The following is a 10,269-nucleotide window of genomic DNA, read 5'->3' on the forward strand; positions in this document are numbered from 1 at the left end:
TACAATCAAAACAAACTGCAGATGAAAAGTTGTGTTATTTGTGACTTTACGTCGAACGGCCTGACCGTGGCGTTTCAGTGTATAATGTCCAAACTCACATGTTTGATAAAAACCCCACCCTGAACACGTCTACATGACAATATTCAGATATAGTGTTACGCCGGCACGTGTTACACCGGCACGTGACGCTGGGGGTGTGCTAAGTGCGATGGCCCGTTCATCACTGCTTGCAGTTTTAATTTATATTGCCTTTGGACATTCCATTCCATTCCATTTCATTCATTTTTATGTCTTATGTTAGACAAAATAAATTTAATGATGGCAAACCAACTTGCAAAGGGAAAAAAAACAAAAAATCCTTCATTCTTGACTGCACATTTGTCTGTTTCCATCACTGAAGGCTGCAGATGGGTGTGTTCCAATCCTTTCTTTGAGAAGCACCTGATTCAACTGCACATTGCTACATGATGTGCCGAGAGCCCCTTTTCACAAATAAACTTGGCTTGTTCTCCGTTATTACAATCTTTTTGTCCAGGATGTAGAAAAGAGCATTTGTGACCCACAGATCACTGGTCTTGGGAAGCACCCACTGAGTGGTTTCCAAAACTCAGATTCTGGCCCGTCTGTGTTTTAGAATGAATGGAAGTTTCAATGACTTTGTTCCTCCACCTCCCTTCACTCCCCCAGGTTTGACACATACCGCAGTAAGGATGAGAGTCACCGCCTTGCAAAGTATATGGATGGTGTGGAGGCGGGGCTCATACTGGCCATGGTGGTCAACGACGAGGGCTCCAACAACTTGGAGGACACAGCCAAGAAGAGCCTTTCCAGGCTGGGCAGCCAGTACATCAGCAGTCTGGGATTTCGGTGAGCTCCTGAAATATTGTTTTTGACATTAAATGCCACCATTTTAGCCTCTACTACTCTGGCAACTGGTGATGGAAAGTGTCATTTAGATTTTCTGAAACACAACATTTTCATAATAGAAGCATAACAGATAAATAGCTGAATCAATTATGACAATATTGCTAGGTCCAGTTCTTTTCCAACTCAGCTCAGAAGATGTGACAAGGAAAATGTGTTTGCGAAGCTTCCAGCATTCTTTTTATTGATTGCTGTGAATTAATGACATAATGTTACAACCTCAGGTGAGTCACAGATGTCTTTTGCTAATTAATCCCTGCAGCTTTTTGGGACCCTAATGATTTTCCATAAACTATCTCCAGTGTAACATTTTGTAAACTTATATACACCCAGTATTCACTGTATTAGCTACAATCTAAATTTAATACTTAAGCTCACATAAAAAAATAAAAAACAAAAAAATAAAGAATTGTATTAACATCTCTGTGTCAGTGTCAATAAACAATTTAATACGTCAGCTCACATAAATAAAAATAAAAAACAAAAAATATAATATAGTAATATTAATAATAATAATAAAGAATTGAATTAATATCTCTATGTCAGTGTCAATAAAAGTGGGACATTATAGGCATTATAAAGGTAGATGACCCTCAAGACAATAAACTATGAAAAGGTTTAGTAATATAGTAGTCACTTCGAGCAGAGATTTTACTGATATGTTTAGTATCAACAATATACTATATGGAAGAAGTTTACTCAGTCCTACCTAGCAGTAAATACATAGATTAAACAAGGCCTCAATACACTCACAATATATATGTCATTTAAAGTTCAGCACATATGAGAATGTGCGTGTACACATACACACACAAACATACACATATGCACTTGTTATAGAATTCTGTAGCAGCTAATCCTGTCTTGTCTGCTTTAGAGATGCTGAATCTCACTCTGCACCAAGTGTTTAGAGGGAAAAACTTTGCGTGTGTTTGTGCGTGTGTGCATATGTTAGTATGTCAGGAATGCATGGGAAATGGAAACTCAAATCATGCCATGATAACAAAACCCCTGGAGATGTCTGAAAGTTACTGACATAAGGGGTATGGGAGTGGATGAGAACGTGTACTTGTACACTGACACATTCCTCTGACAAGACTCAACTGTGCTCTTGTTTCTCAGAAATAAAGAATGCAGAACTTTTAGGCTGCTTTGCATAGTAAACCACAAGCTTGTGTGGATGTTTTGTTTTGCACAGTGCTAGTCAACTACAATATCAGAGGCCTTGTTGTGGGCTGAGAGACGTTGCTGGTGAATGTTGGCCCTATGGTTAAGCCAGGCCTGTTATGAACAGTAATGATTCTGAGGAGACCGCAGGAAACACTGCAAGGCTTTCATAAACAGCACGAGGACGGAGTGAGAGTTACCATTCCCTTTCCCAATTTGCACTTTGCTTCATGGTTGTGGATGCTGTGGAGGACAGAGTAAATGGATGGGAACGATGGCGATGCGGCAGAGGGATTCCTGCCTAATGACTCTTGTCGCCTTCCCTCCTCACGCTGTTGCCAACAGGCCAACACTAGTGTCATCAGGAGAGAGAGGCTGTGTAATTTGCAGTGCACCAAGAGACATTTTAATAAGCTGGAATTTATGAGACAGCGTAGATTCTGCAATACATTCTTAGTTAGTAATTTGCATGTGTTTACTGCAGCTGCCACAGTGGTGCTGCTGGCAACATGGAGAAATACAGCAACACACCTCTGGTGCTGCTTTTTAAAGCTCAGCAAAAATGGATTCAAACTCAGTCGGGGAGCATCTACAGATGTGGTAAAGTAATGGGGTATTCTCTGGGGAACAACCAAATTGTGTTCACATAAATTGGATGTTGTATTCTCAGCCTAATCTCTAATCATACATTCCTGTTTTAATGGTGTAAACAGTACTGACTCACAGTACATAATGACCAGAGTAAATCACAAGTGTTACTGATCAATGTCAGTCACTCCTCTGTGACCTCAATGACTGCTGAGATTTAAAGTTTTCTGTTGCCAGCTGGGCTCTACTCGATAAACTCAGTGGCAACACCCCCTAAACTACTAATTCCCTTGTCTTGTGATACCAGATGATGAGAGAATTCAACACCTACTAGGGCTGTCACTTTTACCGAAAAAATATTCTCAAAACACATAAATACATCGACACCACATGGGAAAGTATAACGTCAAGTTTATACTAAAGCAATGTGTTCCTATATTTTATATTCAGTATTCCTGTTTTCAATGCAGTAGTTAACTGCCATTAACTGTCAACTGCAGTAAAACCTCTGGAAAAGACTGATTGCAGAAGTTGCCTCCCTGCCACAGACAATGACAAAGATCTTCAGTAAAGCACAAGCTCATGTTTTTGTTCATCAGATTGCAAAAGATACAATTCAAAGCAACTATATTGCTGTCTTAGTGTTATTCCACGATGACAAAATAATTGGTTTGCCATGAATTAAGTGATGAATTTCAAACGTCTGAAATGATATATTTGTGTTTTTCTTAATAAATCAGACACTGATTGTGCAGCGCTGTATTGTACCTCTTTATATGGCCAGAGGGTATTTGACTAAAAAAAATGTCAAAGGTGGTAGGCTACATTATTGTAAAAGCTTTGAGAACAACTGTTCTTAAGGATAAGACACTTGCTCTTACCACATTAATGGGCCGCATATCCTTGCACTTAAGTCTTATATGGCTGTGGTGCAGTGGTGGTGCGGGTCGTCCCCTAATCGGAAGGCTGTTGGTTCGGATCCTCCTGCACACATGTCGAAGTATCCTTGAGCAAGATACTGAACCCCAAATCGTTCCTGATGCTGTGAATGCGCTACGCTGCCTTACTTGGGTGACAAGCTAAAGTTAGCAAATGAGTCTACAGATTTTTTACATCGTAAAACTAGACAGACTTTGGTGTCCACTCAGGACGGCTTTGCTCCATGCATTGCTTATCTTCTTCTTCTTTGGTTTTCACTGTGGATTGCAAACAGCTTCAAGGTGCACACCGCCACCTACTGTACAAGCATGCTTTGCTCACTAGTGTCCTACATTTTTATAGTAAACATAACATCACTACTCTGTAGTTACACAAACTGGACATATAGTCAATCACCTTTTAAAACATTGGAAAAGGAAGTCCCGAGCACAAGATGTTCTTTTTTAGCAGAGATATGTTCAGCACACCAGAAGGTCTTCATCTCCCCAACACAGGTATCACACCTCTCTCCTCACAGGTCAAACACACTCACTTCCATTCACACAGATCTGATGTGACACACATGCACAAAGCTACCCTGACAGCCAGCACGTCATCACCTAAGTGATGCATGCTGGGATAGCTCATATAATTACCTAGACTCCCCACTTGTGGATGTCAGCCACTCACTCTTTACGTCAACAATATTAGAAATATAATGTTTCCATCTGTGTGCGTGTGTGTGTGTGCAGTCTAATGTAGATGTTTCTCAATTTTCTCCTGCTGTTCTGCTGCCTCTGTCTGAATGTCCTCTTCTTTTTTCATTCCTGGCTTTATCTCTTATTTACTACATATGTCTCTCTCTTTCTGTCTCTGTCTGTCTTGGCCCTGTCCCTTCTGTCCATTCTGTGCCCTCACTTATCTATCACCTGTTCTCTCTTTCCCCTGCTTCATCTATTCTGTCTCTTCCCTCTACAGTCATCCCTGGACTTTTATAGTGACAAAAGGTGACCCTTCTTCTGTTGTGGAGGATCACGCTGTCTATCAAGGTAGAAATAATTTTTATTATTTTTGCTACCCACCCGTATGTGTGGAGTAAAAAAACATACAGGTTGTAAGTGATCTGTGTGTGTGTGTGTGTGTGTGTGTATTGTCAGGGACCAAGGCCTCCTCACAGGCCCTGAGCTCTCGTGTTTTCCAGTCAAGCTACGGGGAGCATTTCACCATCACTACCAGCAGCCAGTGGGTGCAAGGTAACTCTTCTCTCTCTCACACACAGTTTTTCATACCCAGATGTCACACATTCTGCCCCAAACTCATGTGGTACATTTTATCAAACAGACACACCGGGCTGGAGTTCCCCTTTATTTGTGTCAGTGTTTGCAAAGTGTGTCTCTCTCTATGGAGGATAACAGAGGTTGATGATGTATTCCCCTGTATTTACTAAGATACTACTGGCACACTATTTGCCACGATCAGTTTTGCAAGGAAAGTTCTCCGCAAATGCAATTAACATAAGCCACAAGGAAAAAAGGGAGAAATAAATGTGCATTAAATATAGGCCAGTATATAGCTGTAGCTGTTTATTAGAGATGATCAATTAGACTATTATCAATGAGCACAATATCTACTGTAACACCAACAAATTAAGCACAGCGTTAGTTTAGGCAGGCCACAAAGAGGTGTGCTCTCCCTGCCTTAAGGTTTTCCATGTAGGCACGTGGAAGGGCAAGGAGATCCCAGAACAGAGCCATATCACCAAATGTAACATTATGCTTTGGAATAAAAGTCCTTTTGACAAAAGTGGTCCTGACTGAAATAGTGTTTTGGTTTGTTGTTTGACATATCACATTTAGGTGGTTATTTTACTGCACTTTGTGCCTGTTTGCGTCTGTAGATTTCACCTAAAGTTAGCATAAGATATAGCCTCATTTGCATATTGAAACATAACATTTCACAAAATTTATAATACAAAGAATAATTGTTTTAATGTAAGTAATGAGTTTGGGAAGTTTCATGGTAATATCTATTAGTTAAAATCTTTACCCTATTCACCGGTAGTGTCTTGTAAAATATATGGATTTTACAATACATATTTTTAAAGGCCGTTTTCTCAAAGTGAGTATATTCTCACACTCTGAGCCAAAAATCTCCACTTCAGCAGCATTTACATACACCAAAGCTTTTTATTCTTATTTATATTCTGAAGATTTTTATAGAGGGCTTTGTTCATATAACATTTACAGTATGATTTATAGAGCATTTTATTCCTAAAAACATGGTGAAATGTGATTTTCTTTTATGGCTATTAAAGTATTTCCTGATTTATGGAGTGAATAAAAGAGATATACAAAAATCTCTCTGTAAAAGACTTTGATGAAACAAAAATAAAACAAGAATGTTGAACCTGGATTTATCCAGTGTTCAGATTCATGTATGCAAATTAGAAAATGCTCCATTGGCATATTCAAACATAACATTTCATAAAACTTGTAAAAAAATAATTGTTTTAATGTAAGTCATTCAGTTTCATGGTGATATCTGTTAAATTCAGTGTTTACCCTGTTCACCTGCAGTGTCTCCCAATGAACCTGAATTTGAATTCGACTTTTAATAAACTGTAAAGTCACTACATACTGCTACTAAATGTTTAATTCTTTTGTTACTGTTTAAGTGTGTGTTTGGCTGCATTTGCCTCAGTGCTAAAATACATAATATCCTCTATACCTCCACATGCTCTCCTCTCCACTCCACATTTGTCTTATTATATCACTTTCATTTCCCATGGACATGTTCAACTGTTTTTGTCAGGTAGAGCTGAACCACGACCCTGGTAAATATTCTGTAATCAGGATCACTATGTTATCAGTTCCTTTCTGAGCTTAGTGATCTCATAGATATCCCACTGCTGGACTATGGCAAGTCTACTCATTTCTGCTCCACAACTATATGTCTAAACCACTTCCAGAGTGAAATGGTTAAAATGTTGACCTGTCTGTACAGTGTTATCAAAACCAGTGGAACTATGTAAAGATTTGAGCAGGATTAGGCCTAAACCTAACCCTATAAACCATCTCCAGTATGCAACTGTGAGTATTTAGTCCAGAAAGAAACAATGTGTGTCCTACATTTCCTAACTCATTATACTACACCCCATTCTCTGTCATTCTGTTACCTCTAACTTCAACAACTTCTGTTATAAATTGGCGATATACAAATAAAATTGAATTGAACTGAATTGAATTAACACCTGTGACAAAAACATTTTATTTAACAGATATCACCTCAGTTAATTACTTACATTAAGACAATATTTTTTTGCATTACAAGTGCAAATAAAGCACTAGCTACTGAAAAACTACTACTGGTTTTTACAGGGGGGGAGCTAGTGAAGTAGAGATTTAGAGTGTGAAAAAAAAAACTCAACACAATTATTTGTTTGTATTACAAGTTACAAATTAGGCTATATCTTATGCTAACTTACTTACTAACTAGGAGAAATCTACAGAAGCAAAGACAGTGCAGTAAAATAACACCTAAATGTGGATTTGGAGCGTTTTCTTTCCTCTAGTCTGAAAGAAGACATGTTAGGGAAGCGAAACAGGCCACAGTTTAAAAAATTGACCAGTTCATGAAAAAACATCTTTGCCTGTAATGTCTCGTCTTAATGCATTTATCTGGCAGCAGGACTAAGAATAAATTTTTTTGCCTGCCAGCATGGTGGCTGTTAGAGGTTGTAATTCAACTGCAGGATCACAATAACTACACTAATCTATCAGTGATATCATCACCACATCATCTCATCAATACGCCTGCCTCATATCCAGCCGTCTGCTGGTATGCTGCTGTTATTGACCCCCACCCCTCCTTTTTAGTTAAAAGCTGACTCTGTTTAAACCTCTGGTTGAGATAAACTCTGTTGACTGTGTAAGAATGCTTCTCATCTCCCATCAGATAGCACCTCTTTAAATGAAAATGCCACATTCCGGCATGCAGATACGGACACATGCACACACGCAGTCTCGCAGTCTCGCAGTCTCGCAGTCTCTTCCATTGCGTGTTGAGCTTGGGATTGAACTTCAGGCCCACAGTCAAATGCGCTTCCCCCGCTGTGGCAGCCAGACAGAGAACATAATGGGAGGAGAGAGCCCTTCAATTACTCTGCTACAAATGCTCTCTGACAGTCTAAATGGACTGCAAGTCAAAGCCTTGATGTAGATTAGTCTAATATCTACCGCTTGGTTGTCCAACTACTGAACTGGGTGCTACTGGTGTGTGTCTGTGTGTGTCCGTGTCCATCCCACAGAGGCAGAGTGGACAGAATGGTTTGACAGGGATGATGAGAGGGGATCTGGAGACTGGGAGAAACTGTCTGACCTGCACGAGGCCTATCCAGACCGACTATGTAGCAGTCCACTGGGCATCCAGGTAAATCTCTTCTCACTTCATCAAACACACATACATATATGAGTGTGCGTGCACAGTTACACCTTACTGATACTGCAGTCACCAAGCCTCAGAGATGAGAGCTGCTGATGCCGGCAACTGGGTTGTTATCATATTCTTCTGAAGCAACATGAAAATCCACTGATATATTATCAGCAGAAACCTTAATGCAGTGCTCAGGTATCATTTTTCAGAGTCAGTTTACCCAGAAACCCTCCTGCTCTCTCTGTGTAAATGTTTGACTGCCTCAGGTGATTAAAGCAAATTGCAAAGGTGGAATATCTGAGGAATGAAACAATAATAAATTTACTAATTACACGCCTGTGGCATTCTGACAGCTTTAAATTTAAATATTAGCTATCTGCAGGCCTGCATCCTAGCTCTGTTCACAAGCCCACAGTTAAAGGAACACTCCAACATTTTGGGAAGATTTGTGGTCTTACCCAGACTCAGGTTTGAACAGTGGTTCTCAAACTGTGAGGTATAAAGTCACTGCAAGTGGGGCGTGGATGACCAGGGGAAAAATTGCAGTGGAACTAATCGTATTGCTGAATATGACTGCATATGATGAAGGGAAGATAAAGAAACAAGAGTTTGCTGATGCTATCGTGCTGACCTTTATTGCACTAAAATTCAACTTGGATCCTTTTTATTAGTTTTGGTTCGCTATCTGTCTTGATTGATAAAAACTGTGAGGCATGTACTTTTCCAGCTTCTTAAGGAAGAGAAAGTTAGGGAACCACTGGGTTAGACTGTGTCAGTAAGGGTCCAGAATGCTTTCTTTTTCATGCCATGCCCTGCTTCAAGGGATTTATGATCATGTTTTCCACTTTATGATTCGGAACAAGTTGAGATTTTTGAAATGTTTTTTCTAAGGGGCCTTTCCAGCAGTTTAAGTGATAAAGCAGGGGCATGTCATTGTCAAAGTCATTGTTTTGCAAGCCACATATAAAGTCTTGGCTATAAAGTCTAGAGTCAAGACCAACAGGCACAGCCATTCCTGTGCCCGAGGCCAGAAATTCACTTGTACCCTTGGGGTGATCATTTCATTGCCCAATAATTTAATGATAGGTTGTTAAACTTTTTTTAACTTCACTCAACTTCTGGTCCGTGTCATGTCATCAACAACACATAACCTAGTCTGGAATTACACTTTCTGCATCTGCAAGTACCGCTTGGGTCTGAGTGACGTAAATGTTGTCATCAGAGGGTGTACGCTTGGGCTCTGTGCAGACAACCACATACCGCCAATTTGTTGTGACCGTGCAGACTGTCAACATAGCTATGTATGACCACACTGTGAGCAAATAGTATGAACAGAACTACTATATAGCTGTTGTGTCCGCAGCGTGCAATTATACAAAGGATAGGATGTCATTCATAATTTATGACCCAGTTTACGGATCATCTGTGCAATAGTGTCTTGAATCTTCAGTAAAAGACAGCCTGTCATTTCTGTATTGAGGTGCAAGTAGTATCAGTCCTGTAGAGGTGTTATTCACCTGCAAAATATCACTGGAATAGACACACAACTCAACAAAGCTCTGCTTGCATTGTGTACTGACACTTTGCTGTCATATCATTAAATTAAAACTGCTACCTGCAGTTTATTTATTTTATGGCTCTGCAGTTCAGTTGCTCACTGGCTTTATAGCGGATACTGTGTCTAGACTATATTTATCAAAAGTGCCTGAACTGGCCCTGGTCCTTAGCTTCACTTTAACCTTAGTATCTGGTTTCCAACCTTACCACCTTAAGGGAGACCTTTTCTGGCATTGAGTAAACTGAAGAGCCCTTACTAAGTGACATATCGCACATTATATTCAATGCATAACAATAACAGTTGATAAACTGTACAATGAACCCAAACAGTGAACACAATAACTGCAGGAAGTTTGTGTAAAACCAGAGAATTGGATGAATTACAGATTACTCCCTGTGAGCATCACAGAGGAGTTTTCCTAATATTTTTTTATACTATTCTCTGTCTGTATTATGCTTTTGTTTTGATTTTTCACAATCTTGTATTCTTAATAGGCTTCTTTTCTGAAAAATGTTTCTTGTTTTCTTCTTCCTGGTGCTTGGCTGTTGTCCAGTTAGATCTTTGGTGGTTTTAACTGCGGATTTTTCGAATGTGGGATGATGCAGTTCATCAGAAAGTGAGGGCTCTGTGAATATGTGTTTAGGTCTTCACAAAGCTTTGGCCCCCTAGTAGGGGTCAGGACC

The 10,269-nt window shown here is 39.7% G+C and overlaps 1 protein-coding gene across 2 annotated transcripts in view; it reads left to right on the forward strand.

The window, feature by feature from the left end:
- cemip (cell migration inducing hyaluronidase 1) overlaps positions 1-10,269 on the forward strand; it is a gene marked incomplete in the record, with an annotated part of 167,875 nt that overhangs the window by 93,527 nt on the left and 64,079 nt on the right. For both annotated transcript variants that reach the window (XM_035652320.1, XM_035652319.1), the window contains 4 exon segments: positions 688-867; positions 4,576-4,646; positions 4,755-4,850; positions 7,904-8,025. In XM_035652320.1, coding sequence (XP_035508213.1) covers positions 688-867; positions 4,576-4,646; positions 4,755-4,850; positions 7,904-8,025 — 469 coding nt within the window.

Source organism: Morone saxatilis, unplaced genomic scaffold, assembly GCF_004916995.1.
Source record: "Morone saxatilis isolate NCDOM2014 unplaced genomic scaffold, NCSU_SB_2.0 Contig11, whole genome shotgun sequence".
Taxonomy (NCBI): Eukaryota; Metazoa; Chordata; class Actinopteri; family Moronidae; genus Morone; species Morone saxatilis.